The sequence below is a fragment of the Crinia signifera genome, chromosome 4, assembly GCF_055691185.1.
Source record: "Crinia signifera chromosome 4, ASM5569118v1, whole genome shotgun sequence".
Taxonomy (NCBI): Eukaryota; Metazoa; Chordata; class Amphibia; order Anura; family Myobatrachidae; genus Crinia; species Crinia signifera.
The window spans coordinates 256,249,884-256,276,529 of NC_139220.1; the positions used below are offsets into that span (position 1 = coordinate 256,249,884).

Here is a 26,646-nt window from a genome sequence, read left to right on the forward strand (position 1 = left end):
TTACCTTTTAAGACACATGTCCTAAATGTAGAGAAAGATAAACAAATCAAACAAATGAGACAGTGTGTGTGTGTGTGTGTGTGTGTGTGTGTGTGTGTGTGTGTGTGTATGAGGGTAGTACTGCTATCAAATGGTAAAAAAACTACTATCGAATAAAAAAACAAAACATTGATGGTAGTGATATGCCATACTAAAAATGTATGCTTGTCACCCTCTACCTCTCACTGTCACCCTAGCATCACACTCTGCCCGTCTGCCGATCCTCTCTCTCTCCAAGTCACCCTTTCCCTGTAACCCACTGAATCTCTCCCTCTCACCGTCACCTCTCTGCCCTGTCATCCACCACCTCTTCTCTCCTGCCACCCACTGCCTTTCCCCATCTCTCTTTTGTGTCACCTGTTGACTTTCACCTGTCATCTTTTTCTCTTGCCACCTACTGACTCAACCCGTCACCTTTCTCCTTTTACTCACTACCTCTCCCCTGTGGTCACCTCTCTTTCCCTTTACCCACTGACTCTCACCCTCTATCCATCACCTACTCATCTGTCACCTACTTCCTCTCCCCATCACCTTTCTCTCCTGTCATCCACTGACTCTCACCCTTTCCCCATCACTCTCTTTTGCCCTATATCCATGTCAACCTCTACCTCTCACTGTCACGTATATGGCCTCTCCCTAGCATCACTCTCTGCCATGGTGCCTACGCTCACACAAATGGTCCATGCCTAGTCGCAAGAATTATACGTCCACATGTGGGTAGGATGAGAGTGGCTGTATTTGTAAGAGAAGGCCGCCATACACCCTAGCACTGGCCCTGATTGTCATCCCATAGACTGAAAATACCTGATTTCATCTTCAAAACATTTGCTAACTCTAAACGGTGCACATACTTTTGATACTCACAGGTATGCGATATTGAATCATTTTCCTCAATCAAAAAATGAGCATGTCTATTTTGTTTCTCAATTGTTTGATTTGGTTCTCTTTATCTATTTAGGATTTAGGCCAAATTTTAGCAGAAATTTTGAAAATTCTGAAGGGTTCACAAACGTTCAAGCACCACTGTGGCCCTTATTCTGATCTGTGCGGAAATTCCCGCATTCTTACGGAGCGGTCAGCACGCAACGGTGTTTTGCCGCATGCGGCCATCGTCCGTAGAAACGCCCACGGGTCCTCCGCATTCGGACGGACTCACTCTTTAAGAACAGGGCGTGTTTACGGACGACATACAAACCATGCGTGTGCGGGAGAAACACTCCGATTCGGCACGGTATTACAGAGTATTACAGAGTATGCTCGGGAATACCGCATCCGAACGGGAGCCAAGCGGTGCTACCGCACGTAAGCGGAGTATTTACGCCAAACAACCCACTATGAAGTATCTTCTGCAATACATCACATGACCCACTTATTCAATTACCTATCCTCATAAACTTGACTGTGACATGAATATAAATAAATGTGTTTACTTTACCCAAAATGTGTGGTTTCATGAGTACATGTCAAATACACATGTGTATTGCTAGTATTAATATTCTGTCATGTCCATTGTTAGCAGTTTGAAAGTGTCTGACAAGTACAGCATATGTGGGGGACTAGTAAGGTTTCCTTGAAGCAGCAATGGTTTCAATTAAAGCACTGACAAGCGGCCTATTAGTGAGTAATGAGTAAAGGAGTAGATTCTATTGGGTTCAGGTGTTAATGGTTGTAGTCATTAGGCGTACGTTCGCCTAGCGCATGAACGAGTGGTGTCCGCAAAGCAATAGTACACTTGTGGACACCGCACATTTCTGCCCTTTTTGATCGCGTGCATTCGGAGTGGTTTCCGAATGTACGCCCCCCAACATAAGTGTACTCCCCCGTGTCCGCCCATGTTTCCGCCCCGTTTTGCCCACTTTGAAACTACGCCCATGTGTCATTCCGCATGACGCCCATAATACGCCCCTATTTCCCGAATGATAGCGGTGAACAGTTCTGGACGGGATCTGGCCGAACTGGTACCGAGTCAATGCGTGGCACATGCGCGTTGCGTTCGCCACGCATGCGCAGACGCCGTAAAGACGCGATCCGAAAGTATGCGGTAAAGTCCGCGTCAATCAGAATAAGGGCCCGTGTATTGACTTACAGTATATTGATATTTTAAGCAAATAAGCACTTTACATCAGACTTGTAACTATGAGACATTGGCTAAAATATCCTACCACGGTAGTTAAACAAATCTGGTTGATATTCATCTACTTTAAAATGTGCTCCAGATGAAAATGTGCAAAATGGCCGAATAAGTGGTTGGTAAAAATGATCCAAACACCAGCATGATTTTGAGTCTATCTTCACTGTTGGTGTCTGCCTTTGTATACAATATCGATGGGACAGGAAACAATGACATCCCTTCACCTGTATTAGTAACCACAAAACATTAGCATATACGTGTATTATTTCACCCAAGCTTTGTATATAACCCAGCACAACCCAGAGCAAGAATACTTTCACATGGAACTATTCATGGGTTAATCATATATAGAACATAAAAATACTGACAAATCTCTTCAACTACGTAATAAAACAGCGCCATCTTGTGGTTGACATCCTATGCTGTAAATCAGTTAACCAACCTGTGCATAGCCCAAGATTTCCATTCAATCTGGGATTCATACTGTCGGAACGTCCCAACAGTTGGAATCCTGGGATGTTTTCGTTCGACCCAACAGTAACTCGACAGTTGGAATTCAACGCTCTGACTGTGGAGAGTCGGAAATTCCCATGGAGTGTCGAAAACAGCGGTGGACTGTCAGAAAACGGGCGTGAATTTGACAATCTGCGGCCGTTTCCAACTAAACAGATCTGACTTCAATAAAAGGTCGGATCTGGCACCCTTCAATGCATGGAATAGGCGAGTTGACTACCCCTCTATATACTAAAAGATAAAAATAAAAAAATCTGCAATATATTAAATGTCATCTCTCAGCATTGGAAAAAAATTTTTTTTCCTCTCCTCAGTCGTATAATGTATTGTGTATTGTTATGTGTACATTACCTGTAACTCTACTGCCAAATGCTTCATCGCGGAACCAGATTTCCAGGGCTTTGACAACAGAAAGACTCACTGCTCCCAGCATCCCCAGGTCAGGGCCAGGAGTGGATCTATCACTGACACCTCCAAAGCTGCTCAATCTGTCACTGACTGTTATGTGTAGCAGCCAGCCTTTCTGCACTGCCCTGAGCAGCGACCCAGCCAGGGCACCCATGTCCTGTACCAACACTGCATCTTGCTGGTGAGATACAAGGTGAGAAGACGGTAGGTAATCTTCCCCAGCTTTATATAACAGACATCTCTTTAGCACCAGGATGACCTGTTTCTTTACAAAGTATAGAACAGGTGAGGAAATGAGGTTCAAGGCCTGAGGAAGGGTCACTGACAAAACATGTCTGCAAAGGAAGACGTTTAATTTCAGCTCAATCCTTAAGGCAACCAAGACTTCTAAGAAATCCAAGAGGCAGGAGAACTGGCTGCTGGATTCTGCACCCAGTGCAAGGGGTTGGCATTGAGCTGTTGAAAGGTAAGTGATGTAGGTAGAGCAGAATCTCTCGATGATATTTTCAAGCGGCACCAGGATTCCCAGCAGATAGTCTGGAACACATACAGTAAATGTCTGATCATACATGCTCATAATATACAGTAAGAGATTTTAAGCCTCAGTATCTCTATGGTTATTACTGCTAATCCTGTGTAATACAAGTATGGCTTCAGCACTGCTGGTTGGGAATGTCTCTCTTGCACCTACTCTGCATACCAGCTGTCTCCCTTCTGCACTCATCTCCTTATGGTCCCTTAATCACTGCGCCATAGCTGGTACTTTCTGTTGTTAGATTTATGCTTCTGTCTGTCAATACTAATAAGCCTTTTTTCTACCTTCATCACTTACTGTTGATTTAATAGGTCTCCTTATGTTCATATTTACTACTGATAATGTACTACCTTCTTGTTAATTTACTGCCTCATCATGGTTAGGCCTCTTACTCACCTTCCCTTCCCCCAGATCTCCACCTATTCACACCCTCGACTTCTCTCACCCTCATCAATTGAATCCCAAGCCTTCCCACCACTCCTGCAACTCCTCTGTTATCATCCACATTACTCCTCTTCTTTCCTTCCCCTTCTCAAATGTTATCTGGAACGCCAGGTCAGTTTGCAACAAGCTGACTAGAACCTCCTTGCTTTGGTACCTCTGACTGACACCACCTCTCCAGCTGCTCTACGTGGAATTTTATCTATCCGACTCCCCGGGTCCTGCTGGGTAAACCAAAGGAAGGTGTTGGTACTTCTATGCCCTAAATGCACCTGGAAGCATCTGTCTAAATTCTCCTCCTTTGAGGTTCACTTGAGCTACCTCTTCCATCTTATCCACATTTGCATGGCCACCATTTATCTACCCCTGGACCAATCCTCTGATTTCTTGATAAACTTCTCAAGCTGGCTCCCCAATTTCTTTTATCTGACCTCACTTGTCTCATCCTGGTAGATTTTAACAACCCAATCGATGATCTCTCCAACACTACTACTTCTAAACTTTTCTCCCTATCCTCCTTGCTTGGCCTCTCCCAATGAAACTCTATTTCGCTCATCGAGATATCCCCTTGACTGTCTTTTCTAACTAGTGTCTGACTTCAGCAACTCTACACTTCCACTCTCTGACCACCAGCTACTGTCGTTTGAATTATACTTTCCCACAACTCCACACATCTCTCCTATGACAGACTTAAGTGGTATCTTGACACCCTTGATAAACACAAATTTCTCCTCTTCTGAAGACTCCCTTCTTTCCCTTATTACAAGTGGTCGCCTTCTGTAACCATGCCCTTACTTCTGCCCATAGGTGACGAGGATCACCGAAAAACAAGTCATCCTCACCATCTAACCCCCTCGCACTATTCTATGTTCTGAGGAAATCCTCCCTGTCAGATTCCCCCGAACGGCGGTTTTAACAGCCGCACTCAACGTTTCCACCTCGCTTTTTAGAAACAGCAAGGTGGAAACTGCAAGTGCAGAGGGGTGGATTCAATACTAAGGGCGGGCTATGACGGCGACCAATAGGCACTGCTCGTGTCGTAGCTCGCCAAAACGGCATTGAGCCTTTTGTGTGTGCCTATTCAGAGAAGAGTCCAGGAACAACAATAAAAATAAATAAATAAAAAAGTGATTATTTGCTCTTGAAACTCCTACCTGTCTTTTGGATCCTCTTATCTGCAAGGATTCCTTTGCAAACGGATAACAGAGATGTCAGACATGGTATCACTGTGATAGATCCTGGATCCTGGCACAGGCTCTTCTGGCAGAACTGTAGCCAGTGACAATTCACCAAATTCTAGAGAAACAAACACATCACACTTCATGTAAAACCCATAATGTACACTGATGGAAGGGGCAACAAAACCGGTATCCAGATGGCTCACAAACAACACCAAAGACATTGACAAAGGGTCTGCTTTCTCTATTTGTCATAAAAACGAGAGAAAAAAATATCTCACCTGAAACCTAAGTTGGAATAGCACCAGGTATGAGAGGCACTTGGAGGAGATGTGTGACAGCACCTTATCAGGAGTATGACACAGTGTGATCTGCAGGGAGAGTAACAATACCCAGTCACATACACTGTATATATGGCAAAGCGAGTAATGGTACCCAGTCACCTACACTGTATACTCTGCAGAGAGAGTAATGGTACCCAGTCACATACACTGTATATATGGCAAAGCGAGTAATGGTACCCAGTCACCTACACTGTATACTCTGCAGAGAGAGTAATGGTACCCAGTCACCTACACTGTATATATGGCAAAGCGAGTAATGGTACCCAGTCACCTACACTGTATACTCTGCAGAGAGAGTAATGGTACCCAGTCACATACACTGTATATTCTGCAGAGAGAGTAATGGTACCCAGTCACCTACACTGTATACTCTGCAGAGAGAGTAATGGTACCCAGTCACCTACATTGTATATACTGCAGAGAGAGTAATGGTACCCAGTCACCTACACTGTATTCTCTGCAGAGAGAGTAATGGTACCCAGTCACCTACATTGTATATACTGCAGAGAGAGTAATGGTACCCAGTCACCTACACTGTATTTACTGCAGAGAGAGTAATGGTACCCAGTCACCTACATTGTATATACTGCAGAGAGAGTAATGGTACCCAGTCACCTACACTGTATATCCTGCAGAGAGTGTAATGGTACCCAGTCACCTACACTGTATATACTGCAGAGAGTGTAATGGTACCCAGTCACCTACAATGTATATTCTGCAGAGAGAGTAATGGTACCCAGTCACCTACACTGTATATACTGCAGAGAGTGTAATGGTACCCAGTCACCTACACTGTATATTCTGCAAAGAGAGTAATGGTACCCAGTCACCTACACTGTATATACTGCAGAGAGAGTAATGGTACCCAGTCACCTACACTGTATAGATGAAAGAGAGGGGGTTGGAGAAGTTTTAACACAGGCGCTTATGGTCAAATGTATAAAGGTCCCAATATACTTATTTAAAAAGGTTTATTTTCTAAATTGCATGAAAAATATTAAAAAGATATTTTGCAGAAGAAACAAATATTTAAAAAAAATGGAAATAGAAAAAATAGTTCACTCACAAAGAGGTCCGATGAAAGTGGTGTGCTCAACACATCCTAGCGCTAGCAGTCCAGGATATGAAGGGTGGATTTTTAAAACCACCTGCCGCTTCTGTTTTACTGGTTACTATTGCAGGCAGGGCCGGTGCTAGGGTGTCCGGCGCTCTCCTGCAAACCATACATTTTGCGCCCCTTCACATTGCCATTGCAACAAGCTGCAGCCCGATTGTGGGAGTGTATGCAACATGCGATCCTATGGAGAATCTTGGGTGCATGTATGCATACACCATCTCAGTGCTGTGTCCGCAAAATGTTGCAGGCACTAAAGGTGCCCATTCATGCTGCGAGTATCGCATAAGTTATGGGCTAGATTGTATAGCACGGCATGCATGCAATGTGTGTGCGATGCGATCCAAAAGCAGTACAAAAAGTATGTGCAGCACTCATGACTGAGGGGGAAAGGAGGGGAGAGAAGGAGGAGATGGAGGAAGAGGGGAGGAGATAGAGGGGGCGGAGTGTTGAGGACTGGCAGCAGCACTGGCACAGCACACTGAGAAGAGGGAAGGAAGGGGAGGCGGCGCTGCTGCCTGTTTGTCATTTGATTGACAGCTGACAGGCACAGGGAGCAATGGGTAGGGGGCGGATCCGGACATGACATGTCATCCAGGCATTCACAGGCGCTACATGCCTCAGCGCAAGTGTCCGTGAGGAAGAGGGGGCAGGTCGCAGGAGGAGGACAGTGTGTGCACAGTTCAGGGAGCTGCTCAGTCTCTCCATACTTCCGCCTGCTGTCAGACAGGCGCTTTGGGCGGTGTGCAGGAGGCAGTGACAGTGAGGGCTGAGGCAGCTGTAGCAGAGCAGGGAGGGAGACAGCGCCTTTTCAGCATGGCGCCTCCCTGCTTTGCAGGAGCTGCTGAGTGGGTAGCGCCGGCCCTGATTGCAGGTTACTATTGCAGTATTTTGTACTTCACAACTCCCTACTACCTCCCGCAGCCGTGGTCCCGGCTTGTAGGTAGAGAGAAAAGTCTGTCTGATGCTGATATGCAATGCCGGCTCCGTTGTGCGGCTCCGTTCTGGGGGGTGGTTGGAAGGTAGAAAAAAGTGACCACGTTCACCTGGCCAACGCGTTTCAATCCACAGCGGGATCTTTGTCAAGGCTGAGGTGATAGTGGTCACGTGGTCACATTTATATCCGTCCGTATTATTCATCCATATTCCTCCTAGGTTATTTTTTATCCATATCGCCTGGCGTTCTTAAAGGCATATTAGGTGTTCTCCGCAAGTGTATTACCTACAAACTCTGGCTATTTTAAAACATGAAAAGGTGTTTTCATCTTTATTTAATAATTTTATTTAAAAACGGGATATATTCTATTTTATTCTATCCTGGTCAGGACAATACCTATTTTATCTGTTAGTTACGGCATATATTTGTTGCAAATATCATGCAGACTCTATTTGTTTTATGTATCTAAAATGTTGCTAAAAAATCCATTTGTTTTTATGGGAAGAGAATTGTATCTTTATTTTATTTCATTTATTGGCTAAAAGACCCATTTGTTTTTATGGGAAAGGAATTGTATCTTTATTTTATTTCATTTATTGGCAAGTGGTAACCTCTTCTGTTACATGAACCATTTGAGCTCGAAGTCACCTACACTGTATACTCTGCAGAGAGAGTAATGGTACCCAGTCACCTACACTGTATATACTGCAGAGAGAGTAATGGTACCCAGTCACCTACACTGTATATACTGCAGAGAGAGTAATGGTACCCAGTCACCTACACTCTATATACTGCCAGGGAGTAATGGTACCCAGTCACCTACACTGTATATTCTGTAGAGAGAGTAATGGTACCCAGTCACCTACACTGTATATACTGCAGAGAGAGTAATGGTACCCAGTCACCTACACTGTATATACTGCAGAGAGAGTAATGGTACCCAGTCACCTACACTGTATATACTGCAGAGAGAGTAATGGTACCCAGTCACCTACACTGTATATACTGCAGAGAGAGTAATGGTACCCAGTCCCCTACAATGTATATTCTGTAGAGAGAGTAATGGTACCCAGTCACCTACACTGTATATACTGCAGAGAGAGTAATGGTACCCAGTCACCTACACTGTATATACTGCAGAGAGAGTAATGGTACCCAGTCACCTACACTGTATATACTGCCAGGGAGTAATGGTACCCAGTCACCTACACTGTATATACTGCAGAGAGAGTAATGGTACCCAGTCACCTACACTGTATATACTGCAGAGAGAGTAATGGTACCCAGTCACCTACACTGTATATACTGCAGAGAGAGTAATGGTACCCAGTCACCTACACTGTATATACTGCAGAGAGAGTAATGGTACCCAGTCACCTACACTGTATATTCTGCAGAGAGAGTAATGGTACCCAGTCACCTACACTGTATATACTGCAGAGAGAGTAATGGTACCCAGTCACCTACACTCTATATACTGCCAGGGAGTAATGGTACCCAGTCACCTACACTGTATATACTGCAAAGAGAGTAAAAATACCAAATCACCTACAGATGAAACCACTTCCATCTATGCCGCCACCAAGATGGGGACGCGTGAGCATCTCATTGGTGGTGCGCCGAGAGTGGCAGAGATGGATGTGGCTCCATCTATACACTATATTCTGCAAAGGGAGTAATGGTACCCAATCACCTACATTGCATATACTGCAAAGGGAGTCATAATAGCCAATAACCTACCCTGTATACACTGCAGAAAGCACAATGATACTCAGTCACCTACTCTGTATATGACAATTCAAGTCTGTAGCCAGAAGCTTTGCCTGTCTCTTTTCTAATAGACCAGACACCACTAACCTCTCTGATCAATACTTGTTTTTATGTGATTCTTGTTGAAAAAAAAAACAATCTATTGTTCTTGCAGCCAATCATTTCATATTTTATGTCACTTTCCCCAAGTGAAATATCTCTGTCTGTGAAATGATGTCAGCTCTTACTATTGTGTCATCCAGTCCAGCTTGTAGGAGAAGCTGCACTATGCGGGAATACTGACGTCTGACCGGAGGCTCAGTGCAGAGGTTCTCAGCTTTGATGATCAGGATCTGGATGAGCGATAGCTGCAGCAGTGTAACATCCCGGGGGACGCATGATACGGACACATTTCCTGCACACAGGGAAGGCGCCGGCTCAGGAACTTCTGTGTCTAATCAAATATATGCAAAGAGTAGATAGTAAAAGCAGACTCCATGATGTATTCATAATAAGTCAGTAAACCTGACACCTTAAACCAGCCAAGGGATAGCGTTCAGAAATTAGTAAAAGTCACACCTCGATATGACTAGCGTCTGTAGTGAATGACCATTGCTATGCCTTCTATAAGGCTTGCCTGGCATCATCGAAAGCAAGCAATGAGTTAGAACTGGAATGAAGTTTTAAAACCATCTCTCATCTCCTCTGTACAGGTACATGAATGCCATTTTCCAAAACCTGATGCTTTTCATTTAAAAGAACAGTCTGCAATGGGAATGTGTTTTGTTACTGGGAGCCTACAACATCCCCCACCTTTAATCAGATAAGCTGAGCAATGTGTGCAAACACCAACCCCTCCCCCCTGTACCAGCTGACCCAAACTTTCCTTTAAAATGGGACATTTGGAGAAGCCTGGCCAAGGCTTGCCTGGCATCATCGGAAGCAAGTCATCGAAAGCAAGCAATGAGTTAGAACTGGAGTTTGGACTGGATTTGGACATAAACCGAAACACTGCCATGTTTTATTTTTGCTTTTCCCAAGATACCATCTATCTCAGCCTCTTAGGAAAGCTATGTATTACTCTTTGTTTTACTGTTTCTTTACCATGATCTTCATCATATACCTCTGCCCCCACTGTATGCAAAGCCTGTATGCTGTACATTCGCTGGTTGCACACCCCGCCAGCAACAAGCTGGCAGGGTGTGTCAGCTTTGGAAGAAAAGTGCTACATAAATACAAATATTTTTACTGCTGCCTCTGAGCAGCATGATCAAGATGGCGCCGCTGATGGCTGCCTAGGAGCTGTGCAGCTCAGCCAAATATGTTCCCTGTGTGATAACTGTACTGTCTCTGCTTGTATAGTTACCTACCTGGCTGTTTCGGCGACCAGTGGCGCCGCTGATGGCTGCCTAGGCGCTGTGCACCTCGGCAGGCATGTGTTCCCCACATGTAATGTTTTATTGTAATGTATGTAATGCCTTCTCCCCCTGCCCCCCCCCCCCCTTCATCCCTGCTTGATGCTGCACTGTAAATCCACAAAAAATTCCTAGTGTGCGCAAGCATACATGGCCAATAAAGTTGATTCTATTCTATTCTATTCTATAATATAAACGCAAAGAAAATAGAAATCACTGTGCACTGAGGAGCAGGAACAATAGCAGTTATCTAAAAGTTATCGCAGAAAGTCCATGTAGGTGGGACATACTGTGTGGCATAATATGGATTTTGGCTCATTCCATCTGGCATAATGTGTAAGGGGCACTAGTACTAGATAGTATAAGGGATCCTACTATTGTTGTGCATAATGTGCATAAGAGTTATATGCTGTGGTACACTACACTAAAGGACACGCACTTCTGAGTGGCCACACCCCCTTCTCTGCAGCGCATAATTACAGCCTTCACTTGTCCATAACCCCGCTTCAAATTTTCCACTGCATCGACCACTGCATTGCAATTAAGAAACTGGGACCACCCATTACCAACTTTCTCCTATGAATGTGGATACAAAAGAGGGAACCATGGTATCCAAACCATGCTTGAATATCATAAATATATATATATATATATATATATATATATATACATATACACACATTTTCAAAGGGTGTCCTATTTCTAGTACATGAGACTAGGCCTCTACTGAAAGTTATAAAATGCCTTGCTTGTAAATAAATCCAAGAGTTCTGATTAGGAAAAGAGGTAGCAGTAGAGTTCCTGATAGGACCGGAATTTACACCCTAAACCAGTGGTTCCCAAACTGTGCGCCTAGGCTCCCCTGGGGTGCCTCAGGACACTTGCAGGGGTGCCTCGGGTTGGTCGTCCAGGACCAATCCAAATTATTTATGATCAATTATTTCTGAACAAAACCAGTGCTGGTGGCTGCCAATCATAAATTGTGTACAATCAGAACCAAATCCTGCCCTTTACCACATAACTGAATCTAAGAAGCACATATAAACACAATCTACTTAATTTGATATATATTTTTGGGGGCCTAGGGGTGCCTTGGAAAAATTCTGATACTCTAGGGTGCCGTGATTAGAGAAATATTGGGAACCCCTGCCCTAAACCATATATATATATATATATATATATATATATATATATATATTATAATGCAACTTAGTGGCATCACGTAACTTCCAACTGTAATACAGTTGAAATAAATATAAATATATATATATATATATATATATATATATATATATATATATATATATATATATATATATATATATATATACATATATATATATGCGCACCATTTTGTAGTATGGATATATTGTATCCCAAGATTTAAATGACATAAAAACCATTTACTATATGTAAAGAAATGGATGTTATCCAAAGCAATGTCAGCTGTCTCAGACAGTATAATAGAGTGCCCTTCGGCTATGGGAAACATGGGAAGCATGTAGATCACGCCCCCTGTTATACATACAACTCATATCCACAGTGCACAGGGAGTTATCAGCATTCCTGCCTACTGCTGCATGCTCTCAGCTGTTTACTTTAGATTATAGCTGTGCTGGAGCTATCACAGGGTTGCCGACCCTCCCGGAATTTCCGGGAGTCTCCCAAAAATCGGGTACCCCCTCCCGGCCCCCCGGAAGGGTGGGCAACCCTCCCGGATTCAGGGGGGACCCCCGCTGACCCCCGGATCGCGGCATTAAAATGCCGCAATCCTCGGGTCTCAGAGGAGGGGGCGGAGCTAAAACGGCACAATCGCGTCGTTTTAGCCCCGCCCCTCCACAGAGATACATGAATTCGATGCTTTACCAGCATGGGGGCGGGGCTTAGTGATGTCACTCGTAAGCCCCGCCCCCCTGAGCGGCTGCTGGAACTCTCCTCTCCGGGCTTCTCCCGGAGAGGAGAATCTTAAAGTCGGCAACCCTGAGCTATCAGCTGGAACAATGGGTGGCTAAACATGAACAGTAGAAAACGTGCACTGGTTACAAGAGACATACATTTAAAGATAAACAAATAAAAAATGAAAATCAGGAAATAATAAAAAGAACTGCGTATAAAGAGTTCATGAGTAACCTGGCAATTAAAATATTTCAGTGACTGAAACCAGACAACTAAACAAATACAGGGAAAATAATGTTTTGCATCTTGCCAACTGTAAACCAGCCCTTTAGAACAAAGACCACAAGATTAACTAAGCAGCAGTGGAGTAACTAAAAATATTGCGGCCCCAGCCCAAAAAAAGTTTATGCCACCCCTCACCCACACACAGCGTGCCCAGAATCCGCTCTTCCAAGTAGCCCTGACAGACCCTAGAGGTCGAGTAGGACCTCTAGTGTCTTTCTACGAGAAAGCAACGGCGACCATTTTTTTTTTTTTTTTTAATAATATTTTTATTAAAACACTGTTCAATACATCCAGTTACATAAACGTATTTCAAAATGCAGATAACAAATGTTCATACAGTACGAAGTTATTATTCGTGAAAATAAGCAGTATAAAATTTCAATGAGGGAAAGAAACAGGCATTACATAACGAATCTCACTTGGTTTTCATGTTCAAACAGGTAGGCCTCACAAGGTGTCCAGTTTCCCACATATCATAGGAAACATGGAGAGATTTAACGGTTCCCCCAGCCACGCCCTCCTTGTCTAGAAGAGCGGCTCAGGGTGTAGGAGCCAACAAAGGGGTCCCCCTCTCCTGTAGTATCGCTACGAGACCTCGATGGGTGGGTCCCCAGCAATCATTCTCATAATATACCATTGGGTGCCCTTAAAGGAGTCATGCAGTTTCACTCTTATCTCAAGGGATAATGTTGAGATATAGCTCTCCCATGTATTAAAGAATTTTGCGGTTCGTTTATCTTTCTCCAAAAGGCACTCAATCCAATCCATATTAAATACATGGTACAGTTTTTCCTGAAAAAGTCTCAGGGTAGGGGGTGTGGTGTCGATCCATGTCTGCAGTACAGCTTTCCGTGCCACCGCGCTTATAATCACCAGTAGTCTTTTACATCCCCTAGTCACTCTTTGGCCCTCCGGCAGTATTCCGAAAATGGCCCATTGGTCCGTGAAAGGAATGTAATTTACCAAGTGGTCAAGAGAAAACTTCCTGACCTTAAGCCAGAAAGTTTTTAGAAGGGGGCAACTCCAAAAGTAGTGATAAAGACCCGCTTCCCTGTCGTGGCAACGTGGGCAGGCCGCCGACCTCGTCATCCCAGCCAGGAATTGACGGTGTGGGGAAAAATAGGCTTTATGGAAGATGTTCAGGAACATCTCTTGATATTGCATGGCCGGTAGCAATTTTCTAGATGTTTGTAAGGTCTTTACCAGTTGGTCACATGTCAGTGAGGGCATCACTAAGGTCCATGCTTTCATACCTGAGCTTATATGATCATGATCTAGAATTTGGCGTAAATAGTTATAGTGTATAGAAATGGCTTTGCTCTCCGCAATACCCGCGGAGAGCATGGTATCTAGTGTGTTGTTCCAATCGGCTTCTGAGAAGGCACGAGTGACCGTATTCACATAGTGTTTGGCCTGTATGTAGGCAAAAGGAAATTTTTTAAAGGTTGGGAAGATGTCTGTTGCCTGCGTGTATGACATTGGTTTCATTGAGTCCCTGTCAATCAGGGCATGTATTGTTTTTAGGCCCTCTTTTTTGAGGTTGAGGAAAGGTTGAGAGGCAGTGCCACCCTGAAATTCTGGGTTGTTTAAGAAGGGGAGAAACAATGATTTATGTGCATTAAGATTATTTTTATGCCTGAGTATGTGCCAGACTCTCTTTGTCGACCATAGTAAGGGGTTATTCTTAATCTTTTCTGGCACTTCTCCATCATGCATGTGCAGGAAACCCACCAGACCACAATTTTCCAAAAATTCATTCTCGATTTTTGTATTAGCATAAGTCTCATTGTTATGAATCCAGTCCCTAAGAAATCGTAGGATGGCTGCATGGTTGTAATTCAAGATATGAGGGAAGTTAATGCCCCCGTTGAACGTCGGCTGCTGGAGTTTGACCAGACCGATGCGTGGGCGTTTTGAGCCCCATATAAATTTTCTGAATAACATATTTAATAATCTTAAGTCTTTTCGGGTTAACAAGAGAGGTAGGGCCTGTAGAATGTATAATAGTCTGGGGAAGGTTACCATCTTAATGAGGTTGGCTCTGCCAACATAAGATAGACTCAACTGTTTCCAGCCCTCTAACTCCCCAGCAGTCCTATTCACCGCCTCTGTGATGTTAGCCCTGTACAGGTCGGAAGGACGCTTTGGGAGGCGGATCCCCAGATAGTCAATCATCCTCGGTTCCCACTTTACCGGGATGTGTTTCCCCCAGTGTGGTGTAGTCACATGAGGGTGTAGGTATAGTCCTGAGGACTTGGATAAATTAATCGTGTACCCGACATCTCTCCAAAATCATTGAGTTTGTCCAGTATTTGGTCCAGCGACTGTTCTGGATTTCCTATATATAAAAGTAAATCGTCAGCGAACGCAGACAACTTTAACTCTGACCCACCTACCATTATTCCTTTGAAGGACTGCCATGACTGTAAGATCCTAAATAGGGGATCGATACATATATTAAATAACAAGGGTGAAAGAGGGCAACCCTGACGGGTGCCTCTAAACATCTGAATTTGTTCCCCTCTTTGCCCATTTATTAGCAATTTGGTTAGGGGTGTGGTGTAGAAGTATTTGATTAGTTCAATAAATGAGTCGTCAAAATTTCTCTTTCCCAACACCGCAAATAGGTAGGGCCAGGCCACTGAATCGAAAGCCTTATTTGTGTCCAGGCTCAATAACGTGCCTCTAGGGTGTGTTTTTTGGGTTTCCGCTATCACCGCCGCTATAGCCATCCGTATGGCCCTTACTGAGTGGCGGCCCTTCACAAATCCTGTTTGATGGGGCGTGAGCAAGACTGAGGTCAATAATTGCAATCTATTGGCCACTATTTTGGTGAGAATTTTAAAATCTACATTCAGTAGGGAGATTGGCCTATAGGACTCTGCTAGCTGGGGGTCCTTTCCCGGCTTAGGGATCAGGGATGTTTATGCCTCCGTGAATGACGGGAGTAGGGGCTTCTCCTTCAATATAGTGTTATACAAGTTCAACAATGTCGGTGTGATCCCTGGCTCTAGTATCTTAAAATATACTCCCGAGAACCCGTCTGGGCCCGGAGCTTTATGGGAACGTAAGTCTTTTATTACCGAGTGGAGCTCTTCGGCCGTTATTTCCTTCATAAGGCTATCCTTTTGTTCCTGATTAAGAGGGGGCAAGTGGGCGGAAGTTAGGAAAGATTCTTGTTTAGCTTCTTGTACCGGCCTTGCTTTATACAGGGATCTATAATAATCCTCGAAATGTGCTAATATGTCTTTGGTAGTCAGGTAAATTTTATTGTTTTTGGGGTCTTTAACAGTGGTGATGAATGAACGCTTTCTGTAAGGTTTGGACATTAATGATAATAGTTTACCCGACTTGTTACCCCATTTATAGTACGTTTGTTTGGTAAAATCCAATTTGAGGCGGGCCTGTGCTGTTAGAAATGATTCCAGGATCTTTTTGTTGTTCAGGTAGGCTTCTAGATTATTATGTGTAGGTGTGTCTTGATATGTTCTAAAGGACTGTGACACCATGGAATGTAGTTCTCTATAATGTTTGGCCTGTTCCCTTTTCCGTCTAGAGATGTACTGGATTATGTGTCCTCGTATTACCGCCTTGGACGCTCCCCAGAACAGACCAATATCCTCCCAGTGTTCTAGGTTATCGTCATGATAATTGTTCCATGCGTTAGTCAAGAATTGTTTAAAATCGTCTGATTTGTCTAGATAGTCCGGGAAGCGCCAGAGGCGGTCCGCTACATTGCCTGAGTCCAGCCATAGGCTCAAGGAGATGGGGGCATGATCTGATATTAATATGTCGAAGATGTCAGCCTGTGTCACTCCTGCCATTAAACTGTTAGAGACTAGGAAGAAGTCAATTCTGGACAGCGTTTGGTGTGCCCTGGATAGGTGTGTATAGGACCTTTCCTGGTCATGAAGAAGGCGCCAGGGGTCGCTTAGCTGCAGGTTTGTCTTTAAAGCTTGGATATGGTACCAGGAAGGGGGTAGGGTGCGAAGTAGCGGTGGTGACTTGTCTATCTTAGGGTCATCAACAGAGTTAAAATCACCTCCCATAATCAATCTATGGACAGTGCGGGTCGCGAGAAATTGAGTTAGTCTGGACACAAATCTGTCCGGAGAGATGTTTGGGGCGTACACGTTCAGGAGTGTATACAAAGTTCCCTCTATCTTTACATCCAAAAGAAGGAACCGTCCCTCCACGTCCTCCACCCTGTCCAGAACCTCATATCTAAGACTGCTGTGGAAAAGCACGGCTACCCCTCTAGATTTTGTGCGGTATGAAGCGGAGATGCAATCTCCGATCCATCGAGCTCTAAGCCCTGAATCATCGCCTTTCCTCCAGTGGGTTTCCTGCAGCATGACAATATCCGGCCTTAATTTTTTAAGGTGTGTAAGTACCTTTTTACGTTTGATAGGGGTGTTCAGGCCCGCCACGTTCCACGAGATCAACTTTAGCTGAGGGGGGGTTTGGGGTATTTCACCTGTGTTCAGCTGTGCAGACATGGATCGCCATCAGGGGAGAATAGTTGGCTCGAGACATGCGAAATGAAAGGTACAAGATTAAACATGAAAACCTGTTCCCAACAATGAGAGATAAAAATGTATATGCAATAACATGGGATTCCACCATTCTTGGTGTGCATTTTACTTAATGAACACATCTTTTTTTCAACATTACTGATTAAATGGATAAACAGTGCTTTAAACATTTTTTTTTTTTTAATCCTATAGAGTGGTAACCACTCTATATCTTCATCTGAGGACCCCATCATATTTCGGATGGGGTGCTCCGGTGAAAATGCTTGGGTCAATGTGACAACTTGAAATGAAGAAATGGGAAAATGAGAAACGGGGGCCTAGGGCCTCCCACCTTCCCCTACGCATCTAATCGCTGGAAATGAAGGTGACTATACAACTTATTAATTCAAACAGGCAATGGAGATGTAAAGTCTTGTATCTCCAACTTGGTAACTCTAGTAATATTCAACATTTACTTATTGTACCCTTGGCCGCCGACGTTGGGCCTCCAGCGAAAGGTGTTATATCTAAGAACACAAAAACCTTCCATAAGACGTGTGGAACCTTTTGTAAGTTATTTGCGTCTCCAGATACCATCTGGACATTTGTGGATATAGTCTCCAATCGCGGTAGCTTGGTTCCAACCATTAGGTTTCACGCCTCCGGTTGTGAATCTATCTGGGGCCAACGTTATCACCCTGGGCATTTACAAGCGGCTCAATCATCCTGTCCATCTGGAGGATGTTGGGGCGCCCTCTCTATGAACTCCCTTGCCTGCTTTGGGTCTGTAAAAAACAGTGTGCGGCCATTATCCACTATTCTCAGCTTCGCCGGGTACATCAAAGCGAAGCGCTTGTTTTTCTCCACTAATATTTTACAGATTCCTGAAAATTCTTTCCGCTTTTGGGAGACCAAAGCGGAGAAATCCTGAAATATTAGGATTTTCTGATCCTCCACCATTAGGGGTTGGGTTGTTCTATATGTTGTTAGGAATTTTTCTTTGGTCCTATAATCTAAGAATTTGGCAATGGTGGGCCTCGGCCTGGAGGATTGGTCATGTCTCTCAGGCCCTAATCTGTGTGCCCTCTCTATTTGTGGTATCGCTGACTCATCATATACCCCCAGGGCCCTTGCTATTCGGACACTGATATATTCCCCCAGTTGTGGGCCTCTAACTGTCTCAGGGATACCTATGAAGCGTAGGTTACATCGTCTATCTCTGTTCTCCATTTCGTCTAGTTTAGACGCCAAGGTGTTTATTGTTTGTTCCCTGTTTTCTAGCTGTCTCTGCAAATCATGCACGGCATCCTCGTTATCGCTAATCCTCTGTTCGGCCGTAGCTATCCTAGCAGTGTTAGCATCTATTTTTGTTAGTGAGGTTTCTAATCTGGTGTGTAAGTCCTCAAATTTCTTGTCGAGCAGGGGCATTAACATTTGAATGGTCACCTTGGCGTTTTCCTCCGGTGTAGGGATCACCGGCGTTTGGGAGGATGTAGACTGGATCCCGCTAGAGGTATTTTCCGTAGGAAATAGAACTGGGGATGGGGGGCGGTCACGGCGACCATTTTTATAAGACAGTTTTTGAGGATTCCATGCTGTCTGCATAAGGATTTTGGTGGATTAACAGCGCACTGAATCTGGATATTTTGGGTTAGCAGCCGCACTCACGGACTGTCTCCGTTCGGGTTACAAAGTTTTCTGGGGGGTGGTGCCGCGCTCTACCTCTGTTTGTCTAGTGCAATGTAGTACTAAGATGCTTTAGTCTGTAGATAATATAAGTATTTTTATTTAATTGTTCAGGTTTAAAACATAAAAAAATGTTACACTTTATTACGCGTCTGTTTCTGAATCATATATACATGTATACAGTTCCTTACTTATGCTGATTTACCATTGACATTAATTGCATGCAGGTAAATGTATAAATAATGAAGCAAACTAAAAAGAAAAGAAAAAGGGGGGGGGGAATATAAATAAATATGAAAAGTTATGGTATAGGCCAGTGGTTCCCAAACTTTTTTGAATCACGGCCAAATGCTTCTTATCGAGAAATTCAGAAAAAAATATTAAATTAAGTGCATTGTGTTTATATGTCACAGTTATCTGGTGAGGGACAGGATTTGCTTCTGTTTGTCCACATATATTATGATTGGCAGCCACAAGCACTGGTTTTGCCTGGTACATTGACCATAAATAATATTTATTTACAGTTTCTTATATAGCGCAACAGATTCCGTTGCGCTTTACAATAGTAGACAGTGATAAAACAAACTGGGTAACAACAGACAGACTTGGCGGTGCAAGCTTACAATCTATAGGGATATAGGAGGGAAACACAAGGACAGGCATCAGTAATAGCATAGCAGTCCCACCAAGTTAGAAGTCCAGAAGAAAAGCTATATAATACATAAGTGCCTCAGAGGGTTATGCATGTAGAACTGTGATATGATAGGCTTGCCTGAAGAGGTGAGTTTTCAGGGAACACTTGTAAGTTTGGAGGCTAGTGGAGAGTCTTATTGTGCGTGGAAGGGCATTCCATAGGATGGGAGCAGCCCGATGAAAGTCCTGTAATAGTGAATGGGAGCTAGTGATCCGTGCAGAAGAGAGACGCAGATCTTGTGCAGAGCGGAGTGGTCGAGATGGGAGATATTTTGTGATAAGTAAGGAGGTATATGCTGGTGCAGTATGGTTAATAGCTTTATATAGTAATATAATAATAATTATATAGTTAATATAATATGAATTGATCTCGGTCCTCCAACCCAAGGCACCCCTGCAAGTGTCATGAGGCACCCCAGGGTGCTTAGGCACACAGTTTGGAAACCACTGGTATAGGCAAATGAAAAAGCACCAAAAAATTGATAATTGGGGCACACAAATGCCGCTTTGGGGTGTAGGACACCTAGACTGAGAGTTCCTTATCTTCAGTCCGTAATGCAGCGGCGTCCCGCTATTTGAGTTCTTTTCCTTTTTAACTGTCTTTTTTGCGTGGGTTTAAATTTAACTTTGGTTACAATATGCTTCAGGTACCTCTTTAGTTTTCTCGACCGTCCGTGTTCTTGTTTTCCTGGATTGGGTACTCGTGAGGCCTGTGGGTGCTTTGGGTCCCAGACTTATTGAGCTGCGTGCGCCGTCTGCTTGCTCCGGGGGCTGTGTGTGTCACACAGCTTCCCATGCAGCAGTAACGGGCCAGATGCTGCTCCTTGTCTGTCGGCGGTTACTGGGCTCAACCTGCAGATATCTGGCTCCCCATGCAATGTAGTTCCAAGCAGGGTCAGGAGACCAGGGAATGATGACACTTGTGGTTCTCCATGTACCAGCCTCCTGGCTGCATTTACATATTAAAGCATTGCTGCTGTGTTGGCACAAGTGTGAATCAGGCCCTATGACTGCTGATGCAGCAATGTATATAAACCTGTACTGTAATGGGGCCTACACACGAGGCGATTTCAGGGCATTTTCTAAGTGATCTCACTAGATCGCTTAGTAAATGCCCCTACATCGCTTTGTGTGTAGGCATGCTGGATAAATCTATAATCGCCGGGGGCAGGTCCAGTGTTCTCAATGGAGAACATTAGCGCTGACAGATCGCTCCGCACACAGCGGTGACACATTGCTGGGTGCTGAGCAATCTTGTTGAGCGTTTTGAGCGATCTAGCATCACTCAGCACATCTCCCCGTGTGTAGGCCCCTTAAGTCACTTTTTATTGTTTTGTTCATACTATTCCTGTTCATTGTAGGGCACTGTGCAGATGATAATAATGATAATGTATGCAATAACCCCATGATGTCTTCTACTTATTAAGACACTAAATTTCTTGTAAACAAATACATTTTATTTTGTTAGACTTTTCCATCAAAAAATAAAAAGTTGGGGGGAAAAAAGTAATTTTTAGTTTAAATTGGAAATAAGCTACCACAATAATACTTGCTACAGCAATAAAAACAGTCTTGCTTTGTTTTTTTTGGTTATATCTTAAAGTTATCAACTTAAGCTGTGTACACACGGTGAGAATTTGTGTTCGATTTTGACTATATAGTCAAAATTAAATCAAAATCGAATGGGTTTCAGCCTCATTCGATGCCGATTTGATCCCGATGCGTAATTGTGTAAATCGAACAGTAAAATAGACTGTGCAGGCAAGACTATATAGTACAGATCTGTACTATATAGTCAAATTGAATGCATTTTGCGTACCGTTTGGAAAAAAAGTGAAAAACCCCATGTTGGCCTTGTGCATATCGACCTAATGCTTGTGTCAACCTAGATGCATGTGCGACCTAATGACTGTTGACCTTGTTCTTATCGTCCCTATGACCCATACCCTTTTTTTGGGGGGGGGTGGGGGCTGGTTATCATCTTTCTCTGGTTGCCAAAATCCCTAGTTATGCCTCTCTGTGGCACCCGTGGGTTGGTGACCTAAGACCAAATCTAATTATTCAGGATACAAGTGATAGGCTTAACCAGAGATGGCGGCATCCAATCATAAATATGTGAAAAAGCAAAAAGCGCCACCATGCCCACCGCCACATAAATAACCTAGGCATGACAAGGAACCACAATTTACTTAATTTAACAAATTTTGCGGAATTTCACAAAAATAAACTTTTGGACTGCGGTACTATGACAACAATGCTGATACTCTACGGCACCATGATTTAATAAAGTTTAGGAACCCCTGCTATAAGCTATATTGTACTATGTATGATTCTGGTACGGATCACAATATATATTGTACACGTCGTATTGCAAATACACCAATCTGTTAACTCTTCCCATTGGGTGTGCTCTATTGCAGACGCAATTCTTACTATGCATTTTGTATAGACATATATGTTATTATTTAATACACTTATCAATTACCTGAAGCGTTAGATGATTCAATTGGGACGCATGGTATTAAAAGAGATGCGGGTTCTTGTACATTTTCATGTAAGAGGGCACCTTGCAGTAACTTCTTGTGTAGCTCCCTCAGGCCTGGGAACGGGCCCTCCATCTCCTGCAGCATGCTGCAACTGGAAGGTCATCATGTGACTCCCTGATGCTCTAAAAACACAGAAATACATGAACCCATAGTGGTAAATTTAGGTCACTTTACCTGATAACACATATCACCATGATAATATTCCATAGGTAATCTTGTGTTTAGTCTTCTAGGAAAGGCGACCTTTCTTTGCTGAGGGAATAACTTCTATATCTGGCTCCTACCTAAAAGTTTCGGTTTCATGCATTGCTTTGGGCTATTTCACACGCTGTGGCTCCTGCCGGGCAGCGAAACCCCGCACGGCCAAAAGCCGTGCCGTGCACAGTAGTTAATAATGGACACAATTGTGTCCATTCACACGGGACAGCCAGGGCCCGGCCGCTCGGTTGCAGCCGAATCCCACTACTGTAAGGGACGGCTACCGGGCTGTGGCCATCGCCTCCATTGTAAACTTCTCAGTGCGGTATGGCTTCCTGGCCGTGCAGGGTTTTGCCGCCCCGCAGGAGCCGGAGTGTGTGAAATAGACCTTAGGTAGTAAGTGGTGTGCTCATCACAAGACCAAGGAATAAACATTTTCTGTTATTATTATTATTATTATTATTATTATTAATATTATTATTATTAAAAATATAAAAAATATATATTTTTTCTAAAGACACCATAGTTTTTTTTTTTACTAATGTATTTCAAAATTAAATGCTACGGGGCCAATGCAAGTATAATTGGGGTGAAGTCTTATTGCAACAGCATGGATATACTGACAAAAGCACACCGGGCTTGTGGACTTTAAGCAGCCTATAGGGCTATGGAAAACAATACAAAAGTCCAAAAAGCCAGCATATGGATACACTAAGGGGGTTATTCTGGTTCTCCTGCAAAGGCAAATTCCTTCTCAAATGGAGAAAACAATGTGCACTGCGGGGGGGGGGGGGGGGGGCAGACGTAACATGTGCAGAGAGAATTAGATTTGGGTGAGCTATTTTGTTTCTGTGCAGGGAAAATACTGGCTGCTTTATTTTTACACTGCAATATAGAGCTGACTTTGAAGTAAATCTCCAACCAAATATAATTATCTGTGCAAAAGTTACATCTGCCCCACCTGCAGTGCACATGGTTTTGTCCATTTAAGAAGGAATTTGCCTTTGCGAGTTAACCAGAATCAGGCCTTAGGGCCTGATTCTGGTTGACTCAGTTAGCTGCGAAGATCGCAGCTTAACGAGTCCTAGAATGCCCGCCCCGCCACCGCATCCCCTTGCATGTACCCGCAGCAGGAGAAATCATTCGATGGTCGTTGACCATCAAATGATTTCTCCTGGGCTTGCAAATACAAGTCAGTGGAGACTGACTTATATTTGCGGGCTCCCGGACGAAGACAGGGCGGCGGCTAACGTCATGTTTCCATGTCCTAGTGCCGCCACCGCCCTCCCCTTCCACAAGTACCACGCCAATTGCGCAGGTCGGTGAAGGAGCCTGCACAGAAGCCCAGCATATGAGAATATGTGCAGTACTTCACCATCGGTCCCCCATGCGAACACGTGGGGGACCGAACCAACAAGAATCAGGGCCTTACTAGCCAACTGGTCTGTGGCTAATGGAACTGAGCCCTTAGTATGTTTTCAGAATTTTCGAGAGATTCTTACAGTACTTCTCATCTTAAATATCTACATCTGGAGCAAACTTCATTACCATATGTGCAGTGCCAGCGCAAGGCCTGTGGGCATCTTTGGAGTCAATGCTGCTTACTTTGGGTGGTAGGAACAGAACTCTTTGCTTCCCGGACTCGGTGTGTGGTGCTAAAATATGGCATCATAACCAAGGAGCACCATGAATTACTATTCCCATTAGATGACCAAATGTATGGTGAAACGAATAGCCCAATGTCCCATGTTGTTATTATTATTATAACTTTATTTATAAGGCGCCACAAGTGTTTTGCAGCTCCGTACAAAGGAACAATACAGGGAGACAAAACTTGGCATAACATTGAATAAATAACAAAAGTAGAGTACAAATAAAGAGCACCACAGTTCAATACACATTACAGCTTAACTAGAAGTAGTGAGGACTCAATCAACATACAACTAGAGGCTTGAGGCCAATGATGGAGATGAGTATGCGGACAAAGATGGTCACTGAGTGTTGGAGTATAGGAGAGCTGTGAGTGAAATGTGAAGAGAAGAGGGCTTTGACAACAGGAGGGAAGAGGGCCCTGCTCGGAGGAGCTTACAATCAAGGAAGGGGAGACAAACAGATTACAAGAGGTGCAAGCAAGTGGGTGGTGACTAGATAGTAGGATGTAAACAGGCAAGGGGTCGGAGAACCAGCTAGTTTATGCAGTGGAAGGGTACGCTTTGATGAATAGGTGAGTTTTCAGTGCCCGTTTGAAGCTTTGCAAGGTCGGAGAGAGTCTAATGGAGCGAGGGATTGCGTTCCACTGAAGGGGTGCAACAATGTTCTGAACTTGAACAGATTTCGTTATATAAATACATCACAAATAATATGATTAATAAATAATGGCCACATATGACACATACGTAGGGCTGGTGTGTGCAGGCTGCCACCCAATTTTATGATGCACATTTATTTTTCCTTCTGCTCACTTCTCAATATGCTAATACTAGGTGTATGAGCCATGCTGCTGGGACTGTTATGTGGGCTCAGTGCACTATCCACCTAGTATAAAAAACCGGCATCTAAAACGTATTAATGAGTATTATTGTATTTTTGTTTGAATTATTGAGTATTATTCATGGCGTATTATTGTCTGCCCAGGAGCCAGTGCCCGTGTCACCACCTACCAGCCCCAGAGCCGCATTCAGCCTCTAGCACGCCCTCCTGTCGGGCCCGGACGTTCTTTCAGATGAAGCACAGTAGCACCATGTTGGAATTGGAATTACGGTATAGGGGAAGATGGGACATGTAGTCTTTAGGGCATACAGCGCTACTGCGCAAGCGCCAGAGGTACTGTCAGGTCGCCGCCGCCGCAGCAGCAGCAGCAGCAGCAGCAGCCTGTCTCAATTGCTGTCAGTGCCTCCGCCTCTTGTTGTAAACAGAGGTATTGCTGTGTGCTGCTGCTGCGGCTGCGGCTGCTGCTCTGCCTCACGCTGTGTAGTGAATATCCTTTATGTTATTAGGTGCAGTTATTACGATATTGGACTATATTTACCAAGCTTTGTAAATATAGACCGTAACTAGTCCAATTCTTTAGGGTTAATAAACAGATTGAAGAAAAACATTTACTTTGCAGTTGAGTATCTTGTATTTATATACAGGGTCATAATAACTAGGGTGGTGTAGTGTGCCACTGCAAACAGTACTGCCAGAGGAGGAACTACCATTGGTGTAGCAGGTGTAGTGTACCTGGGCCTCTGAGGACTAAGTGGCCTACTGCTGACTCTGTCACCCTCTTCCTGTCACTCACTGGTAGAGATGGGTAGCTCACAATTGATGCGGTTCTTCTATAAGAACTGAATGAGCTGTGATAAGTATGAGTCGTGAAAATTGAACAGAGGTTCCTGGAGCGAGATGGTTCTTTTTCAATCACTGTTCACTGGCTCAGTGTTGGAAAAGAATCGTCTCGCTCCAGGAACCTCCGCTCAAGTTCCCATCAGGGACGTGCAGGTAGGCTTCATAAATGATAAAAAAAATAAATACAAACATATTTATAACACATACTGTTTTTTTTATTATTATTTATGTGTGAGGGACAATGTGGGGAGGCTGGGAGGCATTGACCGCTGACCATTGTAAAATGTCAGCAGTGGGTGGCGGGGCTAATCGCAGGCAGAAACAGAGGTTGCAAACCCCATTGAAAATCAATGGGGAAGTGGCACCTGTCGCTCTCCCTCAGTGACAGGGTGACGCATGCCCCTGTCACTGAGACAGATGTTATAGGACAGCGGAATGCGGATCAGACTGTCACCACTGTCCTGCTGCTCAGTGTCAGTGTGACACTGACAGCCTGCTTACCATTACAAGTTTGATGAGCAGGCTGGAAGAGGTGCAGGTAGCGGGGATAGTGGGTATTGTTGACGGGGTAGCGGGCCGTTCAGCGCCCAAAACAATATATTTTTTTACATTTGAAAATGGCGGCCAGTGTAGCAGGCATCGGTGGTGGGGGTAGCGGACTGCAAATTTTTTTTTTAAACATTTACAATTTAAA

At 44.0% G+C, this 26,646-nt stretch overlaps 1 protein-coding gene across 1 annotated transcript in view; it reads right to left on the reverse strand.

Moving 5' to 3' along the window:
- LINS1 (lines homolog 1) overlaps positions 1-25,407 on the reverse strand; it is a 31,670-nt gene extending 6,263 nt beyond the window's left edge. The window contains exons 1-6 of the mRNA XM_083184278.1: positions 25,283-25,407; positions 22,364-22,546; positions 9,638-9,843; positions 5,527-5,616; positions 5,222-5,363; positions 3,035-3,628 (exon numbers count right to left, since the gene is read on the reverse strand). Of these exons, the coding sequence (XP_083040404.1) occupies positions 3,035-3,628; positions 5,222-5,363; positions 5,527-5,616; positions 9,638-9,843; positions 22,364-22,508 (1,177 nt within the window). The 5' untranslated portion in view covers positions 22,509-22,546; positions 25,283-25,407. The remainder of the gene's footprint in view (positions 1-3,034; positions 3,629-5,221; positions 5,364-5,526; positions 5,617-9,637; positions 9,844-22,363; positions 22,547-25,282) is intronic.
- Between the last annotated feature and the right edge of the window lie 1,239 nt (positions 25,408-26,646).